Source organism: Lichtheimia ornata, assembly GCF_029851405.1.
Source record: "Lichtheimia ornata isolate CBS 291.66 chromosome Unknown scaffold00056, whole genome shotgun sequence".
Taxonomy (NCBI): domain Eukaryota; kingdom Fungi; phylum Mucoromycota; class Mucoromycetes; order Mucorales; family Lichtheimiaceae; genus Lichtheimia; species Lichtheimia ornata.
In genome coordinates, this window is record NW_026695376.1 from 6,641 (window position 1) to 29,550 (window position 22,910).

General features: G+C 43.3%; 5 protein-coding genes across 5 annotated transcripts; 2 read left to right on the forward strand and 3 right to left on the reverse strand.

Annotated features, from left to right (window-relative positions):
- Positions 1-3,202: 3,202 nt before the first annotated feature.
- O0I10_009484 (uncharacterized protein) lies at positions 3,203-8,469 on the reverse strand (the record flags this gene model as incomplete). Its single annotated transcript, XM_058489476.1, has 2 exons — positions 3,203-7,071; positions 7,137-8,469. The coding sequence occupies 2 exons, from the start codon at positions 8,467-8,469 to the stop codon at positions 3,203-3,205; spliced, it is 5,202 nt and encodes a 1,733-aa protein (XP_058339678.1).
- A 452-nt stretch (positions 8,470-8,921) lies between these two features.
- On the forward strand, positions 8,922-9,456 carry O0I10_009485 (uncharacterized protein; the record flags this gene model as incomplete). The annotated part of the gene is made up of 3 exons (XM_058489477.1): positions 8,922-8,946; positions 9,077-9,238; positions 9,347-9,456. 3 exons carry the CDS (start codon positions 8,922-8,924, stop codon positions 9,454-9,456), a joined length of 297 nt encoding a protein of 98 aa, XP_058339679.1.
- Positions 9,457-10,355: 899 nt separating this feature from the next.
- On the reverse strand, positions 10,356-10,830 carry O0I10_009486 (uncharacterized protein; the record flags this gene model as incomplete). The annotated part of the gene is made up of 2 exons (XM_058489478.1): positions 10,356-10,748; positions 10,804-10,830. The coding sequence occupies 2 exons, from the start codon at positions 10,828-10,830 to the stop codon at positions 10,356-10,358; spliced, it is 420 nt and encodes a 139-aa protein (XP_058339680.1).
- Positions 10,831-17,032: 6,202 nt separating this feature from the next.
- O0I10_009487 (uncharacterized protein) lies at positions 17,033-18,826 on the reverse strand (the record flags this gene model as incomplete). Its single annotated transcript, XM_058489479.1, has 4 exons — positions 17,033-17,691; positions 17,745-17,928; positions 17,985-18,617; positions 18,677-18,826. The coding sequence occupies 4 exons, from the start codon at positions 18,824-18,826 to the stop codon at positions 17,033-17,035; spliced, it is 1,626 nt and encodes a 541-aa protein (XP_058339681.1).
- Positions 18,827-20,949: 2,123 nt separating this feature from the next.
- Positions 20,950-22,491, forward strand: O0I10_009488 (uncharacterized protein; the record flags this gene model as incomplete). The annotated part of the gene is made up of 4 exons (XM_058489480.1): positions 20,950-21,007; positions 21,097-21,275; positions 21,347-22,255; positions 22,321-22,491. The coding sequence occupies 4 exons, from the start codon at positions 20,950-20,952 to the stop codon at positions 22,489-22,491; spliced, it is 1,317 nt and encodes a 438-aa protein (XP_058339682.1).
- Positions 22,492-22,910: the final 419 nt, after the last annotated feature.

Genomic DNA, 22,910 nt, shown 5'->3' on the forward strand with positions numbered 1-22,910 from the left:
TGATTTTTCTTGCATGATGGTTCATTAATAGTGATCTATTGATAATCACTACCCAGAGCTAGAGGTAGGGTTTGAAGACCAACAGCGAGACGAAGCAAAAGTACAAATTCTAAAAGGTAGGTCCCAAAGACGACAACAGCTCAATGGCGATGGATATGATTCGACCAGTAATAAGGCAGTACTTGCTTTCTGATTTGATGGGTAGTCAATCTCACCTTTCTATCATTTGTAGCTCACTGGGAGAATGTCTCTCATTCATTGGATACATATCTTCTCTTCGGTTGGCATACATTAGCATACAACATTCGCATTATCGCAAGCCAAAAGAGCATGATCGAAACCGCGGAGAGTTAATATCATTCTGGTATTTTATCGTGTCTTTGGTTGTTATGCTATAGCAAATGGATATTTTATAATGGCGAATTGGGTCTTTCAGTGTCTTTTGATGCACGGTGATCTTTTCGTGCCAAAAATAGTGCCCATCTTACGGATAAACTTTCTATTGCATGCCTTGATAACACGCTCACAGGATGAAGGAGGATGAACCATGCAAATTGACAGCTTGGAAGGATAACAATTGCACGTGAGACGCTCTCTGTATAAAATAAAACCCATCATTGTTGATGTACAATGAGCAATATGGTGATTGTATTTAAAATGAAAAGAAAATATCATTGAGTGGGGGGGGGCGCTGTGGGGATGATGCCGGTGGAGGTGGAGGCGCGGATGTAAAAAGTGAACAAAAAATTGTTGGTTGTAGCTTCATCATGGTATCCAACGCTCTTGCAATTGCTGTAAGGACGTACGCCATCGTCGTTGTCGCACCTTGAGTTGATCATTTTTTTGTTGTTCTTTTGATTCAACGGTGTAGATGGCAGGTAGCTGCCTCTTGCTATCATCCCATCATCACCGGCTTCATCGTTGTAAAACGAAATGATGCTATTGTTCGTATCTGTTGTTGCTGCCTTGATGATGATTGTTGATTCATGTTGTTATGTTTTATCCATTTTCACTTCTACGACCCCGTACTTTGTACACAATGGAAAACGTTTGCGCAGCCAACTTGCAATGGCGATCTCGCTAACACCATCACTTTAACAAAACTATTGAGCTTTCAAAGGGGCCATCGACTTTAAACAGCAAGCGAGGAACAGCAAGCGAGGAACTACACGTAACAGTATTGACATGCACGGACGCCACCTGTGAGACGTATGTTTGACTAAGGAACATGGACAACGGTCGATGGACGGTATAGCTGATCCACCCAGGAAAGGCGTTGCCAAGCCGACAGCTATTTATCCATGGACTGGTATCAAATTACATTCCTCCGATAGCCAATTGCATCCCTTACATCGAAGCATTCATACAAGACAAAAGAGAAGTAAACATGCCATTTAGAAACTAGAAAGATTGACGGCCTTTACTTTACATTGCATATTTTCTGGTCGTAACAAAATCATATGATGCCACATATAACGCATTTAGGTAACTAGAGCAATTATGGGTTATTCAACAAGATGTTCGATACCCCACAAGATGCGTTACATGCAATAAGAGGTGCGGTATATACAACGAGAGGCCAACGTGCACATGCAATCGGAGGCACCACATTCAACATAAGAGCAAAACACAAAATGTGCTACATGTAATCGTAGGCGCGACACCCGAGTGTATGCCGCACCTCTTGTTGTATATCGCGCCTCGCGTACGTAGTAGCTCTCATTTCATATTACAACAAAATGCGAAAGTCAACATTAGGACATTGAATGTTTGTCATTTACAGAAAGTGACGAACCACAAAAACAATCACATTCATCAAACACATTATAAATCAACAACTTCATATCCTTGCTATGCAAAAAAGGTTCTTCTTTCCATTGAATACGATCAATTCATTCACAGTCAACTCAAAGACTGCCACAGCCAGTAGAGCAAATATTGCTCGATTATCAGCTTCGACCCTTCCATCACGTTAATCCCAACATTAAAGCTTGTCCACAATTGACGAGAGAGGCATTTAGGACAAGCCAATCGCACTGCAGCAGCTTTCGATCCATTTTACTTCTACATGCTGAACATTTATGCACCAGCCTATCAAGCAACCACATTTCGATTTTTCAAAGATCTGCTACCTATTAGAACTGGATGTTCTCATTGCTGCCTAATGACATTCGGCTGTGTTCTTTCATGAACCCTTTGTGGTAGGTATAAATATCATTTATAATTAAAAGGATGCCTAGCCTGATAGGGAATTTGGGGCTCCTTCGTAGGTGACAAAAGTACATGAATCGCAGATCCCACACCTATGGACATGTGTAAACAAGGCCGTCAAGGCCGCAACATCCTTCGATCTGGCATTCTAAGATGCTTGATATCCACTCTATTGGTCTCAATTCATCACGAGCTCCTTTATCGTGCATGGACAACAACAATTATCACGTGCATGAAAACATCCATCATCTTCGACCGAAGTCGCAGTATTCCAAGATGTTTGAGTTTCCATCACAGGATCCTTTGCTGGCATGAACATCGACAACAATTCCCACGCCCAAACACATATACAATGAAGGCTGTTGTCATCAACATCGCCACACATCTCTTTCGTCTTTCGCACATAACATCATGACCTTGCTATTTGGTAAGTGTTGAGAAGAGCTGCTTAGCGATTTGTATAGGTCGGAAATAGCTCATGCCTTGCTCTTTGTGATCATCTCTGCAGTTCTTTATTGCTTCATTACGTGTCTCCATGTTGTCTTTGTTATATGTAATCTTATTCCCTGACGAATCCTTTGTGGTACATGCCTGGGTGCCATCTGGAATTCAAGAAGAATGGTGCGCAACGAGTGGTGGAAATAACAAGGAAAAGAATGTGCAGAAACGCACGTAGGTTGATTTCTTACCATTCTTAATGGTATAGATCTCTTAATGTTTGCAGACGACAAAGAAATCATTGAGCCTCGTTATCATCGACTATGCGGGGTTGTCTATTGTCCCCGACGACATCGCGGAATTTATCAAGTAATGCGGAAATGGATCATCACCTATCAACCATCTTAAACACTGACTGGACTCGCAAGCCCTGGTTACGATATGGGACTGCTCGAATGATGGAAGGACTTATACTCGTGGAGAAAGGAATGGGATAATATGAGAACCCATAATTGTTTCTTTTTTTTTTTTTTGTATTTAAGTGTTGACTTTATTAATCAGAAGGTACAAAAGATTGATATAGAATGTCGGATTTTAGAGTATTGAAAGCGGTGGCACTGATCCAAGGCTCATCATCAATAATGCAACGCCAATGATGTCTCCAGAGTACCGCCAGGATGCAGCCCAAACGAATTAGTACCGAGGGTGGGAGTGGTGAACCATTGGTGGATCGAAGTTGAGTGAAAGCATGCCAGAGGGAATCTTGAGAAGGAAGGAGGCCAAGTAATTGGTAATGTTGTAAAGCGTCTAACCAGAACGGGCGTTTCCTGGGACAATCAACAATCATGTGATATAATGTTTCTGGAGCAGCTTGACAGATGGGACATTCCGTGCTTGGATACTTGCTTGGTTCCCAGCGATGAAGTTTGGTGCGATAGGCAACGCTATCATGAAGGATGCGCCACCAGACCGTGATACTCTTGTTGGGTAGAGAAAGATGCCAGAATTGACGCCAAATAGCAGTAGAAAAACATAAAGAGAAAGGATGAACGATTTCGGGTGGACGTGGTTGTTGAAACATTGCCTTCCAGTTAGGATGCCATATACGTCGTATTTGACCCAGAGAGAGAGCAGGAATATCGCAACGTTTGGATGATGTGATTTGTTGATTCCAATGGGTAAGTGATGGCATCAAGGATGTTGGTGGGGAGTATGGCTGAGGTGGTGGCGTTAGAAGGAGTGTGCGATATAATTTGATGGTGACATGGTTGTTGAGTTGGATTGTAGCAAAAGCATAATCAAGGCGATTCTCATGTAGTTTGTTGACCATCGTGGTAAGGCTTGGGCGGAGTCGATGTGCATGGAATATAAAACAATGTTTGCGAGGATGCCAGCTGACAATATCAGAAAGTAGATAACGGCTTGATAACTTGGGTTTATCCTTTTCTTGTGGTAGGATATTTTGTAGAGGTAGATCAAGGAGCCAACGACCAGACCACTCTGGTGAGATATCCAGTGACGGTAAGCGAGCGATGAGCTTATTCAGGTGAGCCATGTTGTCATCTTTGGCAAGATACTTGGTGAAGCTGGATGGAAAGAGGAACCATGGTAAAAGGGAGGCGTGACCAGTGAGAACTTGGTAATATTTGATGATCCAGGGAGAGAGAAAATCAGAAGAGCGATGGGGGATACATAAGCGTTGGACATATATGAAGTGAAGTGCGAGGCTTTGATCCTCAATATCAATGAGGCCAATACCACCAAAGCGACGAGGTAGGCATAGTGTCGTCCAGGCGGGAGCCGGCCAGAACGGTAAGACAAACTTCTGCACAATAGACTTTACCTCCTTTAACCAAGATTCAGGGGCTGGGATTACCCGGAGAACATGCCATAACCGTGACAAGAGTAGAGAGTTGGCCACCAGACTTGAACCGCGAATCGAAAGATTTCTAGCCTTGAGTATATTGGCATGCCGTGCAATCTTAACCTTGATACCATCCAAAAAGTTCAAAAGTTGTGTCTGTGTATGATACAACGGATAGCCCAAATAACGCACTGCATCTAAGGAGGAGGCATCGTGCCATTGGGCACCATAATCACTGGCCTGAGTCCTCCATGTAGAATTAGCCTGCCCGGAAAGGGGCATGACCACCGTCTTGCTCAAGTTTACTCTTGCGTTTGAAGCTTGCCCATATTGATTGAGTATATCCAGCAGTATTGGCCATTCGTTTGGACATGACAAGAAAACTTCAAGATCGTCAGCATAGCTTAAGAGTTTCACTGGTGATGGCTGGCTCATAAAAGATGCACTAATACAGTCCAGCTGTTGGGTGCTATCCCAAGTAGTATCCGGATCATGCACCATCGTAGGGCTTGGCTGGTCTCGTCGTGTGGTGATTGGTGATAGAGAAACACCTGTCAACGGACTTGACAAAATCGTACGAAGTAGCGGTTCAAAAGCGAGGTTAAAAAGCAAAGGAGACAAAGGATCCCCTTGTCTCAAACCTCGACCTTGTTCAAAAGGCGCTCCAAGCCATCCATTGATACTTATGTGTATTTGAGTGTTGAAAAACAAATGCGATAGAGTCGAGACAAAGGCATCAGGAAAACCAAAGTGGATCAGTGTTCGTCGTAAGTATTCAGGATGAACCCTGTCGTAAGCCTTTTCCTGGTCTAGGAGCACTGCTACCTGGTCCTTGGATGTATTGGATTGGCGGGAATTATGCATAAGTATTTGATTCAACCAACCATTATCGGATATCAGCCGATGTGGCATAAAACCCGTTTGGTATGGATTGATCAGGCGTGGTAGTACAGCATTGACCCTATTGGCAAGCATCTTGGTGAACAATTTGGCATCTGTATTGATCAAGGACAAAGGTCGCCAATTTGCAAGCAACTCCGGATCGCCTTTCTTGTATAGTAGCACCATACGTGTAGAGCACCAAGTTTGAGGAAAGACACCATGGCATGCATCCTGTATAATCGTCAGCAGAAGAGAGCGGAAGCGCATTGACCGACCAGCCAGGTGTTTATATACTTCAAAAGGTATGCCATCGAGACCAGGGCTTTTTCCTGATGGTGAGTGATCCAAAATATCCATCACTTCTCCTGTATGTGGGGTGGCCATTAATTGAGTTCGATCCGCTGTATCCAATTTGACATTGGGTGGAATATTGGACAGTAATCCATCCACAGCCGTAGTGTTGATCTCTTCAGGTGTATACAAGTGTTGATAGAAAGACCGAGCTTCCTTGATGATTTCTTGCGTATTGAATAACACCTCTCCTGTGGTAGTGGATTTCAAAGACTGTATCGTTTGTTGAGCTTGCCGTGTTTTGATTACTTGATAGAAGTACTTGTTATTGCGTTCACCATTCTCGTGCCAGCGAGTGGCAGAACGTAACATAGCATGTTGCGTATTTTCTTTGATGAGCGAGTCGATGTTGTTTTCAAGTACTGCTAATCCAGGTGATGATGGTATAGTAAGGGCCTGTTGGCGCGCCTCCTGGAGTTTGGTCAATTGCTTTTTGCGACGTGATGTTGAACCCCGAGAGAATTGCTGTGCTGTACATTTCAATACTATTTTCAATGATTCCCATTGGGCTTGTGGTGAGGAGGAGCCTTCAGGTGCTGTAAGCTCATTGAAAGGATCAAAGAATAGATTGATGGTCTCATCCAGCAGTTTGACGAAAGTGTCATTGGTTAGCAGAGTGGGGTTAAACCTCCAAGTACCACGGCCTTGATCTTGTCTTGGAGGCAAGAGATCCACAGCCAAAAGGCTATGGTCTGTCCAATCTGGTGGCATATAGTGTAAAGTCGCTTGGGCCAAACGAGTGGCAATTGAATGATGACCAAAGATGTAGTCAATGGTAGATCGGGAATCACCCCGTGTGAAAGTTGACGATCCCTGAGGAAAGCAATTATCAAAGTGCGTCATGATCCATTCATACCATGGTTTGACAGCGGGTTTTTGAATCACTGTCCTGGTGTGTAGGTTCATGTTGAAATCCCCTAAAAGCACCCAAGGATCAGCATTCACCTCACTCACAAAGGGTAATGACAGAAAAGTGCACAAGAAATCTTGACGAACTTTCTGGTCAGCCGGGGCATAAACATTGATGACACGACAGACCGTGTGATGATGCTGATCTTTAACAGATGCAACAGCAACACGTTCATCCATAGAAACCAGAGTTGACTCCAGAGAAAGAGAAGGCCGTAGGCAAATGATGGCAACATGCTTGGTGATGACTGATGAGCAATTTGGAAACATGAAACGAGTAAATTGGTCGAGCTGGGAGGTGGTGAGGTGATCATGATGAGTAAGTGTCGAGGTTTCTTGAAGGCAAAGGATGTCGAGGTCGAGTGAAGATGATTTGAGGTGGTGTATAAAGGAACGACGGGTTGATGTTTTTGACTCTTTGAAAATGCTACGTGCATTTAAAGAGCCTATTCGCATGGGTCTTACTATCATTGTGCCCTACGGGCGGATGATGATAGTTTGTTGGTGGGTTTTGGAACCACTGGTTTCATTATAGCGGCTTGAGATATCTTCATGGTGTCATTATGAAATGACTTTGGTCGTTTCACTAGTGTTCGTTTGATCATTTCTGATTTGGCCCTGGTGGTTTCTTTCACCGTGGATATACTGAGCATTTCCTTCGGATCGTCCACTTTCATGTTGATGGCCTTATCATAAGGGGCATGTTTTGAAGCCAGGATAGAGGTATTGGGATCCCGAACCTCTGTCGTCGACTCCACTTGTTCCTCCTCGGTAACGTCCATATCCCGTTCAAAGTCTTGTTCCTCCGATGCGTCTTGATCCTCCACGCTAGTCTTAGCCTCTTCCATGGCCGTATCATTCACGGTGTCTTCTTGAGACGAATTCTCAATCGCTTCATCAGTACATGAGTCTTGGAGGTATCGATCCAGAAGCTCAGTTTCCGACTCAGTCCCTGCGGGTTGAGGTTGAGGCACCTTAATCTTACAGAAACGTTTGGTGTGCCCAGTTTCTCCACATCCAAAGCAACGGCGTTTGGCTAATTCAGGACATGTACTGCGGATATGTCCTGCTTGACGGCAATAATAACAGATGGGTGCAGCTCCCTTGAAGGAAGCTGGTGCAAAGAGATCCCATTTCTCTAAATACAACATGCGTTGTAATGGTTGACTATCTTGTATTTCGCCCTTTTCATCTTCGTAACCGTGGCTGGGGTCCAAAGTAATCGTGAGTTGTCCCTCAAAGTAGCCATTGCAAAGGATTTGTCGAATTTGATAGACTTTGCCATAAAATCGTAAGGATGAAAGCAGTCCATCTTTGAGTTCATCGCCTGTTGCCATATGCAAAAGGTTTAATTGAACCCGAATCAATGGTTTCTCAACACCTTGGACAGAAGGAGATGCTTTATGCACAATACCATCCACAGTGATTCCATTATTGATGGCAAGTTTAGCGTGATCAGGGGATTGAAATTTGGCTTCAATTAGTAGGTCGCCTCGTGCATGCGTGCTATATAGACTCAGCGGGCGGACAGCAGCTAAAGGTCCAATATCCTTGGCAATGGCATCATAAGCCTCAGTGCGATGAGTGAAGGTCGTTGGTGGGAAAGAGAACAAAACGGAATTGGGTGTAAGAGCTTGGCGTACAATTGCGGCAGCCTTTCTTGCCAATTGCTGATCTTGGTAATCTGGGTGTTCGTACAAGGTCTCGGATGAGAGAGTGGATTGTGCATCGAGATTGCGAGCTCGTGTGAGGACCTTTAGTCCGGCCCCTTTAGCAGCGACCTGACTCCAATTCATAGAATCAGAGTTGGTCATGTTGAGATTTTGCTGATCTCGGATCGCGATGTCGAAATGTTCGAGTGGTTGGTTGTTGCTTCAATGTTTACTCTTTGTGTAACGTAAAAATACACGAAAGAGCCTCCCATAATTGTTTCCCAACTTGCTCTAATCGTTTTTTTGGGGGGCTGATAGTGTTATACTGTGCTGTGCAGAAGTTTACGGGAGAATCCCTGAGTACGATACTCATCACGAGCTCATCCGTTTTACCAAGGGGGACGACCTGCAATTGACTTCCCTGCCCCAGCAAGGTACCCGGTACCCAAATATTGAAGTCAAACGATTACACCATGATAATTCCTCAAAACTTGTAATCGGTACCAAGGTACTGAACGTTCTTGTTACTTCATCTGCAAGACTCGACTGGGAACGGTTATTATTGGGAGCATCCAATACAAACGGATTCGACCCGTCACGACATACCGCCATCTATGTCACACAAGCGTTTCTGGATTGGTATGAGAAGGAGAGTTTCGACAACACATACAAACAGCTCTATTCATCCGACGAGCTTTCTCAATTAAAGCAAGTCAGGCCAAAGTTTGACTGTTCAAGCACGTATTTGCGGTGCCGTTCTTCATCTAAGATTACGAACGATTTACGCTCTCGACCTGCGACCATTTGGACTTTGGCGGACTTCGACCTCAACGCAACCCCATCAGCAGCCTCGTTGGCATCAACATTATTTCGTCACATTGCAACGGAGATAATGAAGGATGGTGCCAAAGCAACGTTACTGAAATCCAAGGTATCCGCCATTCACGAGTCACTAAAGGATGGAAAAACAAAAGCCATTTTTTCAAAGATCATGCAGTCGTTTGGTACGAAAGACAATCAGCTGATCTTACGAAATAAGGACCTCAACACCTTACTGACGGAGCTCGCGAGCACATATCGTCACAAATCAAACATATCAATGACAATCTACATCACACCTTATACGCGATCTTATATAATCATACATAGACACATGATAGATATTATACATTGTTACACTTCGTTTTATCGTAAAAAGAACGGAAGTAAGAAAAAAAGTGCCCTGGATACGTTTAGTATTGCACGATAAAATCGGAATGATCATGTCTTCTTTGTTCATGCTGTGGTATTTTTCAGAAACCAGGCACACTCCAACAGCATCACACAATTATAGCAATTATATGACCATCCTGAGGATGAAAAAATGAGCATGTGACTTTAGTTTAACACGAATGCATGTGAAGTTCCATCAAAGCGACGCATTTTTTTGGGGAGGACGATGACAACGAAGGGAAATGCCTGGGCAAAAGAAGTTATGCTTGTGTATGTCGGCTTTTTGTCAAGTACTGTCGTAAATGGTTGTGTAAAACGTGGAGATGTCATTGCCGTCTAGATGAAGAGGTGATAGTAACGATTATATCATATGGCTGTTGTGTGATACTGTAGATAGAGCTGATCAATATGCTGTAACATTAAACAGGGAACCCTCCCCCCTTGGAACTGGTTGATCGTTGTCACCAATTTTGAAAAAGAATCCGCGCGCCATTTGCATGTTCGCTGCATAACGCGTAAAGAAAGAGCATCGCAAGGTTCCATGTACGCAGCCTCATCGTTTGAGAATGTATCCTACAGCGAAGAAGGTGATGCGGATGCCGTTGTCCAGTAGATAGAGGGAAACGCCAAAGTTTACTCTGCCGCATCTTGCCATTTTCACTGCCTACACGTAAGAGCACCAATCTGTTTTTAATCACGTTATGATATCATAAGCACTCTGCAGTGGTTCCTCTAAGTAATAGTAGCCGTTTCAGCAAAGTTTTCCAAATAGCATCAGTATCCTACATACCTGAATCACTTAATCATCACCCGCAGACTTGGAACCAAATAGGCCATCAGGATGTAAAGTAACATAAAAGCTCAATGCCAAGGAATGTAGTATCCGTACTGCCTTCTAGCCTCCCGTAGGAACGTGGCGTCAAAACACTGGTTTTAACGGTGACATGAAGCCCCTCCCCAGCCGACTTTAACGCTACTAGCCGTGGATCCAGCCATGTTGCCAAGAAGACAACCCATCGTCTTCCAAGTCGAGTAAAGTATAGCAGTGCAAAGATGGGAAGCATATACTTTGTTCTCCACGAAAGGTCAGAGGGTGCATTTTTAAACCGAAGTCGCACCGTGAGCCCAACGTAATATCCGCGTACCACAACATGGCCTTCCCCCTTAAGACAGTACACTCCATCCCTTGACGTGCTGCTGTGATAATAGTAATATCGCCGAACGAGAGCCTATTTCTTTCATCAGTGCACTTGAAGGTGGCAAATCCTAAGATGATCACTTTACCTTGAGGTGTTCCCAATACCATTCCATTGATGCTTGCAAATAACCTTGTATTCATCCGATCCAGTATGTGCTGCTGCTGTTTCGTTGTAAGGCTCGCTAATTAAGTGGTCCTGCATTGTAGATCCAACACCATACATACCATTGAACCAACGTACAGCGTTCTTGCTTTGAGATCAATATCTTGCTACTGCCCACAGATACCATCATCCAACAAGTTCGATCTACCATGAACACAATGTGAGATGGGCTAAGGGAAACCAATCTAAACGCGCTTTCTTGCCAACATACCCAAAAGAGGCAGTGTAAAGAAGTGTTGTTGTGGACAGCTTGGGAATGAATTCACGCAACGCCTCCATTAGATCATATAAACGAGAGAACAGCAATCTACACACGAACATTAGTACCACAATGTCAAACTTGGATAGCAAAAGCGCTGCAGCGATTGACCGTACCTGTTGTATGGGAATGGAAGCTTGAAACATGGGTAGATTGCGCGCGTGCTTGTTGTAGTTGAAAGAGTCACCATTGACCACCGGTTCACCCATCTACATCTTGCATTATAGAGCATGACAGGAGTTAATGCGCTGTAGTGCGTCAATGGAGTGTGTCTCACCTTGAATGTGTAAAATGGGAGTGGAGAAAGGTGGGATGGACTCTTTTTAGTGCCTCTCGTCGTCCTTGATACAGCCACCCAGCCCCCCGCAGCTCCTCTTGTGAATATGCATACATGTATACCTCGATCAGTATGGATTAACTACTAATCGCTCTTTATGTATCTCTGGCAAAAGTAACACCAGTCTTGGTTATATGCAGTCAAACTCTCCAATGTGTAATTCTGCATCAAATGTGGACGTGCAAATACTCAAATATGGTATGTATCTATAAAGCAATTGTCTCTGCCATCATGGATAGCTTTCTCATCAATCGACATTTGTGTATGAAGAACCAACATTGCCAAGATCTATCAGCACCATCCGTTTGTGCAACCTGTCAACAACATGTGTAACCCATTCATCTCCTCCGCCAGTCAGACTCCTCTTACACTGCATCACAACGTATATCCTAAATGAACTAATAGATGACGGGAGAATAAAAGCTACACTTTCTTACAAGGCCGCCATTTGGGAAATGTGATTTTGGATCATCTGCTCGCATCCATGCAAAAGTGAAGGCCAACCAACATACAATGACAGTCGTCCTCTGATCACTGGTGCTGGCTCTTCAAACCCAATAATAATACTGTTATCTAAGGTTCTAGCGTATGTCTAACGCCAAAGAGCTATTCAAGTAACTACATAGGGTTCTATTGTTTACAGCATGTCCGATAATTATAGCAATGATAAACATTGAACGCGATAGTTCAAGTACTACTCCTATGATCTATGAATGGGTGGCAGCACCTCATCATCCCAAAAAAAAGTGTCCTTTAGCTTAATTAAGTATTGCCGTGACCCTTCAACTTTCTCGCCTGCCTCGTCACGTTTCGCTATTGGGTCTCATGCCTTGCAGCTGGGAAGCCGTTAATCACCACCATGGAAGTTGCGGTGTGGGTTCCCCTTCTGCCGTTATCGGAACTGAAAAAAATTAAAAGGTGGGGGCTCGCTTGGTCGAGATTGACTGCTTGAGTACTTTATGCACTTTTCCTATATTACCCAACAGTCTTGGATTTGCCATGTTCTCGTGATCCGATCATTCTCACTGCTTATTGAACACGCATAGCAATATTGAGAGTAGGTTGACAGCATGGGAAGTCACCTTTATGATAATGCGGATGTGCATTTATATGCGTATTATTAATTTCGTTGATAGAATTCTTATCACCTGCCCTATTTTGGCCCACGTATGATGCATAGACAGTGTTGCATTGAGCTCCTCAGACTTAATTATGGTATATGTGCCCCATCACTTTAACAGCTCATGCATAAATTTATCACTGCATCATCCCAAACACACAGAAATACCCACGCCCACAATGCACAATAAAATGTTGTTGTCGTCGCCCACCATATTCCCACATCTCTCTTCTCTATCATATTATTTGATTGCTTACAAGGTCAAATTTTCAAGGTTTTGTACGTATCCCATTTCTTGCAAGCTTTGTGAATAAGTGCTGATCTTTTGCGGTCTTTCATAGTGCTTTATTTTTATCCTACTCTCATTATCGTTGTATTGCGATATTGTATTCTTGTAACGAGATAAAGCCTGATCATGTTGCTTGATGAGTCACTACTCAATCTCAGCCCAACACTGGCGTAAGTTGAGAAAATCCGGGAGGTGCTGATGAAATTAATCGGTGTGCTACCTTTGATAATAGGCTTTACCCTCGAATCCAAGAAATTGTGATTGACCATGGAGATGACATCGAAGTGCTCTCTCGGCACGATCTGTTGAGCAAAAAGCAGATCTTATCGAAATTCAAGAGCCGTACTGGCTGCGTTACACGATCCAGGTCCAAAGACTAAAGGAGCCAATGCTGAAAACTGAAATACTGTACGACAATGACGTGAATCGAATACACAGCACAACGGACAGCGAGTAACATGACCTTTATTACGATGTCGAACTCTTTCTCTATACCGTAACAACTTAACAAGAAATGGTGACCATGATCAACGACAATCCTATAAGCATCAGCAGACGACAATGACAGCGCACGCGTGAACCAAGTTACAAGCAATACGTGTTACACGACAAATGAGTGTTGACACAAGGTGGATAAGGCCGCAAAATACAAAAATATACAAGGTTTCTTTTCTTGAGTACTAGTACCGTGTTTGGTTTTTTTTATGCAATTGTGAACTATATTATAGATGCGATTGATTTAAGAAGAGGTACAAAGGATTTTCTTGGTAGTTAAAAAGAGGTACAAAGGTGGAATAAATCTATACAATGAACCTTTAGATTCAAAAGTATAAGTATATGCCCCCCATCACTTTATCAGCCGATGCATTAGTTTTTTCAATGCATCATCCCCACCAGACAGAAATATCCACGTCCGCCACAATAAAAGGATGTTGTCGCCGCCCGTCACCCACACGTCTCTTTCCTTTTTCATACCTCTTTGATTGTTTACAAGGTCAAATTACCAAGGTTGTGACTTTGAGTATATTGGCATGCCTGGCAATCTTGGCCTTAATGCCATCCATCCAATACTCATCTAATTGCTGTTGGCGATGATACAATGGACATCCTAAATAGCGTACTGCGGTAGGTGATGTAGCATCATGCCCTGCTGCGCCGTATGTTGATGCTATGTCAATCTATTCCTGGAATGACTGCCCTGATAGGGACATGATAACGGGCAGCCTTACGACGAGAGAGTTGTTAACGAGTGAAATCGGGGTGCTCATACAGATTGTCTGTGGAAATGTTGGCATCGCGAGGTGCTCGGGAAGGTGTAACCGAAGACATGAAACATGCCCCTTTGTCCCACACGAGCGAATTTTTTCTCTGTTTCTCGACGAGCCACAAGTCAATGTGACCTGAAACTTTGTTTACGACTATAGAAGCAGTCCTTGCGGTCAACATTGACTAAGACGCCACAGCGGTCAGACGGAAGTCGAGTAGCCATGAACCTCTTGAGCACGTGATCTCGTTCATCTAGGCTTCTGTTACTCTTTTCTCAGCATTCTCCATGTCAACCTACCTTCAAATCGAAAAACTCAACTAGAAAAGAACCCTTGTTCTACAACTTTCATTAGTGACACAAGAACAAGATGATCCGAGAAGATATGAAATATGCCCCTTTGTCCTACACGAGCGAATTTTTTCTCTGTTTCTCGACAAGCCACAAGTCAACTTGAGCTGAAACTTTGTTTACAATTATAAAAGCAGTCCTTATGGTCAGCTTTGACTAAGGCATCACAGCGGTCAGAGGCAAGTCAAGTCATACAGTTGTGAGGATGTGATGTGATCTCTTAGTCTCCTCGCCTTGTAAGAAATTATGGTAACTGGTAATAACAGTGCAATGATCACGTGCAAGAAAAGGGTACAAAGAGCGCAAGACATTGAGTCGTTGCCTTCGTATAACGCCAACGATACATGTACAAAAATCCCGGGTAAATGTTAGTGCATACCAGGGTCAGTGAGATGTATGTATGTATGTGTGTATGTGTGTGTGGATAAAAACGTATAACAAACAAAGTCTGTGAGATTGCTGTTTACTCTGAAAGTGTGTGTCTGGGAAAAGAGACGTCTTTCTATCGATCTACCTCTGAGTGCTATAACTAGGCGGATGCTAAAGAGTAAAGCTTTTCTACCAATAACAAGCTATATCGTAAATGAGTAACGGGCTGAGTTGTATATGATGATCCACGCTTGTGTATCATCTCTTGTATGCTTATGTGCTTGTCTTTTGTATATACAATGATAAAGATGATGATAATGAATACATGATGTGTACCTTAACCGATCCATATACACGACAGTCAGGCGAACTTGTGGACCTGTAGAAATTGTAGCTGGGATAAAAAAAATTGAAACTTGGCTGACATAGGAGTACAAAACGTCCGATGGGTAAAGTATTTTCCCGGTGTAAAGAATACATAAAGACCGTAGGTTAATCGACCAAATGTATTGTATCCAATTTATTATCTTTTTCGTTTATTTCATCAAAGCTGATATCTACAACGGGACAAAAATATTCTTAATATTTCTAATTTTCTACATTACGTCAGCTATACAGAATTAAACAGGTGTTTGTAAATTAATCCTTCCTTTGAAACTCCCGAAACGATGTTAAATGTGTGGAAGCGACCTAAAGATGTTATTAAATTAGTATAAATCACATGTTGGACACCTTTGAGCACTAAATGTGACATCGAGACCTGCATAGAAGCCTCTTGAGGATACCAGTTACCCTCACTATAGCATCAATTTCATAGAAGGGAAACTCCTGGATACCTGTTAAGCCTAAATGTTGCACTGAATAAGTAAAGTAATGATTTATGTCCCTTGCGCGTCATTTTGACCTCTAAAACCGTCTAAATATTCATCCATTGGATGACGATTTGTGGACAACCCAGTTCGCACATAACGCCGGTGGGTTAACCCACCGACGTATTGTACATTTACCCACCGGACGTTTTGTACAGCCTGTGGATTGCGAATTAATTTTTTTTGTGGGGCTGGGCTTCCTACCACACCTCCAAGATTTTTTTGGTGGAAATTTTTTTACAACACTAAATCGGCTGTATGTTTAGCCGGACTCATTTTACTGACAGATATTAAATGCTGCCCAGCTGCCCATGGAACCATACCCAAGCTCCTTTGCGTCTTTGGCTCATTGCAACGTGAGAAATGCAGAGATCGCCAAAACGTTTTCTACATACAATCGTCGCGTCTTTATGAGAAAAATTGATTGCCATGCTCGAAACGTCGTTGTCTGTGAACATGAACTTCCACAGGGACGATCCCAAAAAAAATTTTTTTTGCTGATGGCGACATGGCGAAATCTGGTATTGCCCATCGCGAACTTGACAGTTGGTCATTAGCTGCTTTGAGCCATGCCGACCAGCTTTGTTCTAATAGGGATTCCATGGTTCATTGTCAAATTTTGACTTAGGGTCGTCATTATGGTTTCCTATGTGGGAAGCCCGATGCTGTATGAGATCTTTCCAATCTGCTCGAATTAAGAAAGCTGAGGGATGGAAATATGTTGGGCTGGAGCAGGAGTATCATTCCATTGTCGTGGTATAGAAAAAAAAAGTTGGAAGAGGAGGAAGTGGCTGTTAGCTGGCAATATATGAACTCATACATTGGGCTCTTCAGTCCTGCACAATTGTTGTGAAGTGTCCGCTGCTGGTCGTATCTCTAACACTCTCCTGCATTAGCGCCGTTGAGAGTGCATGTCCTTCTGTATAAGCCTGTTAGATGCAAACAATAAACAACAGCTCTTTCTTTCCTATTAAAGCTCCTTCGCAATCGGTTCATTGCATCGTATACGTTGCTACTTGTGTGAGTTGATGCTCAGCTCTTAGGGCGGTTGAGTATTACAGCAGTCCAAGATCGCATTACTACACAATGGGCTGTGTTACACAAACACGACCCTCCCTGCATCTGCATCTTTGGCTCCATCACTATCTACTTGACAACGAACAAAGAGTAGTTCTGTCACAGCTGAGCTCATCATTCAATTGATCACTTGTCAGCTGGTAGAAATAGATTATGTAATATCATTAAATTAAAACATCACAGCTAGTACATAGCTAAATCTGGGGTAGTTCTATATCTATAGCGTAGCAAAAACGGTCATTGTAGTGAGAGGTGTTTGAGTGTGTGTAGCCGTCCTCGTGGTTGTGATATCGGTGACTATAGGAGGTAGAATAGCCCAATCGCTGTGAAAGTCTGTGTGGAGTACATGGTCAGTATGCAAACGTGTATATGTTTTGGTGACAGTGATAGGTCTCGTTGAATAGATGTTGTGTTCGTGGGCTGTAAGTGTGTATGTTACATATTGGGTTTCAGTGTTGACAATCTGTGGGGCAAAGGTTGTCTCTGTTTTAGTGATGATAACACGAGCGGTAGTCGACTCCACTGGTTCCGTTGTTGACTCTTCAGGTGGAGTGGATGACGATTCCTCAGGTGGAGTAGATGACGATTCCTCAGGTGGAGTAGATGACGATTCCTCAGGTGGAGTGGATGACGATTCTTCAGGTGGAGTGGATGACGATTCTTCGGTTGAGCTGGGTTGCACCTCAGTTGTGGTTGCTGTGGGCACTGCAATGTTCACAAGAACTGGGAAACATCCTTCGAAATTATCCGAGCAATGACCACTGGGATCATCAGCATATGGCTGGATATGGGTACCTCTTGTCGGATTTTCCCAACTGTATTCTTTAGCAAGCACTTGCCCTGAAAAGTGTCCATTTTCGCCATCAATTACATGTCCTACATACCCTCGATTTAGAATAAAATTTTGGCTGATATACACTACCACCTACCATTATATGCCAGTACATAACCACCCATCACCTCCGTGTCACGGATTAGGGTAAATGACCCATCACGATCAAATCTTCCATCTGTATCCACGGGATAAAAGTTATAGATAATGTTGCAAGATAAGAAGCCTTGACTTGGTCTTGCTGTTGAGATGCGAATGCTGTGACCAGAATTTACAGGTACCTAAACATGACCCCATGAGATCGATATCAAGCCTGAATATCTGACCATCGTATTACGTTAATGACCACTGTATGTTCGTGGGTCTCAGGAGTCCACGTGGTGAAATCGTAGTCTGTTGGACCAGGCCATGATCCTAATCCCAAGAGCATATGGGATGGATCAGACAACTCTTCCGGGTTAGCGTCTCCACAATACATGGGGGTGATACTTTTGTCGCAAGTATCCATGATGAAAACGTCGTAATGAGTATGCCCTGGGTCAGGGCTTCTGAATACAGTGACCGTGTTGTCACTGTTTAGTCGCATGTTTGGATACCATTTTGCAAATAGTTCTGATGCCTGGCTGAGCTGATATTGCCACAATGTGAAGTTGAGTATACCGGTGTCCTGATCAGTGATGATACTACATCCAGCTGCCCTGCCACTTTCATGCACTTGTGCTGTATCACCACCTCCAGCTAAAAAGGCATCACCAGTTACTGAAATAGGGCCACCATCAACTTGTCCTTCTACCACCAAGCCATAGTTCCCAAAATAAGTCTCGTCTGACGAAGCGGGGCACGATGCACCTCGTTGAGTATTAACATTAATCCCAGGCGAATCCATATTGCCTTGTACTGCCAATGGCCCTGGAACTGAACCCCCACCAGATCGAAAGTCACCCAGAAACACGCCGGAAAAGCGACGCACCTTGTTTATATTGTCTGTTAACGATAATACATCTACCGCTTTGGTCACTCCAGCTGTACCTGGTTACCCATGAAATCCTCATTATACGGTGGACATTGCAGTCCTAGAAGTACTGGAGTCTCCTCTTGTCGCTTGTAGAGTAAAGGATTTCTTTGAGCAACAATCAAAAGGACAAGATGAGAAATAGCAATTATTATAAGTGTGAACATGGTTTGTGTATAGTGGTTTCTGTCAGAAAGAGATATTATGAATTGGAATGTGCTTGTACTGGAATGTAAATGCTGTTGCTGTGTAACTCAGCAGTTTTGCATGAATGATTGTATCTTCTCTTTTTTAGCGAGCAATGTTTTCAATATCAACCGACGCAATCCAATGTATTTTTCAGTTACCTACGATCATAAAGCATGTGGTTCTCTGGCAATTCAGCATACAAGGGCCCAACTAGTGTACGAGAAGTAGTACACAACCATCTGGCACTGTGGCGCATAACTATTACATCGACATGTGCTCAATAAGGAGGTGTGACTTTTAGCAACAGAGCATCTACAGAAACGTTTTGATTTGACTATGGTTAATGAATACATATGTCTTATATATGGCTCTTATCCGTGAAAGCGCATGATATGATTCCAGGGTTACTGCTGGAAGAGGTACTGACCTAAATTTACTTTACACGAAGAACACATAGACGAATCGTCGGTCGTTCTTTATTCCTGATGAATTCGTGGTTGTTTTTAAAAGTGCTCGTTAGGCTAATTCCATATGTTCAGCGAATGAGCGATCTTTAGTACAAGAGAGAAGAGATTGCAGAATGGCACCGCTAATCATCGTGCCGTAAAAATCCTCGCGGCATCACTGCAGGTCTAGGACGGAAAAAATCAAGATCTAGTTGCACTATTAACCTCTAACGTGCAGCATCATAATACTATTTCTAATCGATGGATGCATTGGAAAGAAAAAAACATATACTCAGTGACAGCTGATAGCTGCTAAGGATTAACTTGCTGTCTTGGTGTATGGGAATACAACGTGGTATGTCGACAGGATGAGCTTGCAGTGAGTGATTTCTGCCATTGGCAATGAAGCAAGCAGTCAGGGAAGAAAACTTTCTGACAAGCCATAGGTCAGTGGAACTTCTCTAATTTCGGTTTTCCACGGTCATACTTCTGTCAGACAAAAGCTGTATAGCAAACCGATTTTATTTACTTTCACGTGGACTACCCGCAATAATGAAGGTGCTGTAAATTAGATAACGGAAACAGAAAAAGGAGTATGTAATCGAAGCTCGTAGGTGGGTCAGTTTCTACCATATGGGAAATTGATATCAATAGTGCTACGGTGTACCAGCCACGATATGTGCAAAGCTTTTAGATGTCTTCCCGGGAAAAGAATTAATGGGGTTAAAGTGAATCATGCAGGCGGGTGAACAGTACCTTTTATTAGCTTTCTTACGACGCACATCACGTCATCTTTCCTGGATGAAGAACGATCGAATGTACGTATTCACTAAATCTCTATATTACGATGATTTGACAGCATGGGTGCTAACACAGTGCTTGTTTCGCCTAACGGCTGTCATTTTTTTTCAGGGGGACTAGGTGGTTCTAGACAACCATCTACACCACTCCCGAAAATGTGAATAGATTATTCATAGATATGCGCCCTATGATCTCCACAATTTGTCTTTTAAGTTTCTAGACACGCTCTTGAGGATGTCCGAAGCTTGCTTAGTGCATGCAACCCAAAAAGGTAGAGTTCACGTAGCATGCATGAAATGCGTGGTTCGGATAAGCGGCAAACCTACTTGAACCTCCGATGGTCTTCCTTTCTTTCCATCATGATGGTGTTAGTTGACATTACTCTCACCAACATCTCTGACAATCTTACTGAAAATGATGACATAAAAATGTCATCAGTGACGCATCAATATGATGGGAATTTATATGTGCAAATGGGTCGGCTCGTATCGACAAAACACGTGCACTTTTAACTTTTTTTTTCTTGGACTGGAGGGGCACAAAGACCAAACATGGCAAGTGACCGATTGGATTATGTGGTCACGAGGAAGTAATAGAAACATCATACATGTCGACGCCCTACATCTCGTATGCTGATAGCAAATAGCTCTGCCCTTATCTTCCCATGGCATAATCGTGGGAAAAAACGATACTGGCACATGTCTGACCTAGCAAATGTTCTACTCATAGTTAATCTCTGTTGTCTGACGGTCGTATATCTATTATCTGTAACACAGCAGAACTTCATTTATGCTCCAGATCTAAATGGAATATAAAACGAGCCCGCAAAATGAGACAGATTTAGTGGCGCTACTATGGTTGAAAAATATATGGAGAACAACAAAGGACCTAATCTAGAGACCATATCACTCGGTATGTGCTTGCCGCTAAACTCGAAATATGTTTCTAACTTTACCCAATCACATTCTTGATCCTTCACTACACTCAAGAATCGTGTGTAGACAAAAAGTGGCCTGCAAGCGATCCCATTGATCGGTCCAAAGGTGGCAGTGTGTTTGGTGCCTTTTACAACATTGTATGCTGCGTTTGTGGCACAGGAATGCTGGGCTTATCGCAAGCAGTTGCCCGTGGAGGATGGGGTGCCATTGCGCTACTTCTACTCGCATGGTGGATGGCCACAGTAAGTCTGATTAAATTGAATCATACATATGGCGTCAGCGCGTCAGGCCCATGCTTATCAAATATGCATAGTACGGTTCCATCATTCTTATCAAATGCTTGTATCATCCACGAAGACAAACTATGCGTATTGGTACCTTCAAAGGAGTTGCGGAAGACGCATTTGGGAAGCTGGGTGGATGGTTGTCTTTTTTTTTCACCTCATGGGTGCTCTTAGGCACTCCCATTCTTTATATGGTACTGATTGGGCAAAACATGAATCACCTATGCCGTGGCACAGTTGGTGAAATTGGTAGCATCTCATGGACAATTATCTGGGCTGTCATCATAACTATTCCTTTCGTGTTGATGAAGAATATGAAAGAGATAGCGTGGACAAGCTTTGTGGGAATGGCGGCATGCTTTGTAAGCTCGTTGATGGTGATCGTTATGGTGGGTATCGACTCACCCACACATGCCGCGGATGCTGTGCACTCCAACATTGTTTGGGAAGGTTTTCCAACGTCTCTTGCGACCATTGCATTCAGTATGGGTGGCAATGTCATATATCCTAATGTTGAGGCATCCATGCGTCGACCTAGGTCATGGCCAATCACAGTCATCACAGCAGTTACCACATGCGCCATGTTGTATATCGCTATTTCAATTCCTGGTTACTATGTGTATGGAGAGGATGTAAGCAACCCGCTGTATAATAGCTTACCTGAAGGTGCTGTGAAGCTCGTCGTTATCGTCCTGGTGACAACCAACATCCTTGTGAGTGTGCCGATCTTCCTTATGTCATTTACTCTCGACGTCGAGTTCATGGCCAATATCACCGTCGCAAGATTGGGGAAATGGCGTGAATTTGTGTTTAGAGCTATTATTCGCATATCAATTATGGTTTTCTGCACAGTCGTTGGGTGTGTTGTACCATACTTCGACTTGCTCATGAGTTTGTTCGGTGCTTTCGGATATTGCACAGCCATTTTCATCATCCCAGTTAGTATACAGACTTTATTCTCCTGTCAGTCATATGTCGTATATTAACAAATCGCAACAACCAGGTAATGTGCTATTGGCGCCTAACCGGCTTTCGGAACAAGCCAATATGGGAGAACGCGTGGTGTATGTTGATGCTTGTGTTTGGCATAGTTGGTTTGGTTTTTGGAAGCTGGGGTGCAATGGCGGATCTTATCCAGGCCTTCCGTGACGATGCTGCTTCTGCTACTTCCTAGAAAAAAATGTGTATAAATTATCTCATTTTCGTTAATGAATTTACATGTATATGCTCGGTCAGCTCACTTCGTTTGCAATATAGCTTGCCTGTTCAATATTTATTACAACTTTTGTACTGTTGCATAAAGATAGAGATCGACCCTCGGATGTATCACCAAGATGCATCAACCCATACCATATTCTGCCAGGGCTCCAACTTCCATCAAAGCTTCGCTGCTTTTCCTTGCACCTCTTCGGGCCACGAATGCAGAGCAAGTGTGCTATGTTTTCTTCATTCTGCTGAACTGATATTTTCCATTGGGGGCGCGAAAGACGTATTCTTATGTTGTACTTTTCCCCCTTCTCCCTTTTCGCCTCTCCTCTCTCCTTCTGGTAGTTTTAATGTCTCGTTGAAGCTTGAAGGTAGGTTGTGAAGATG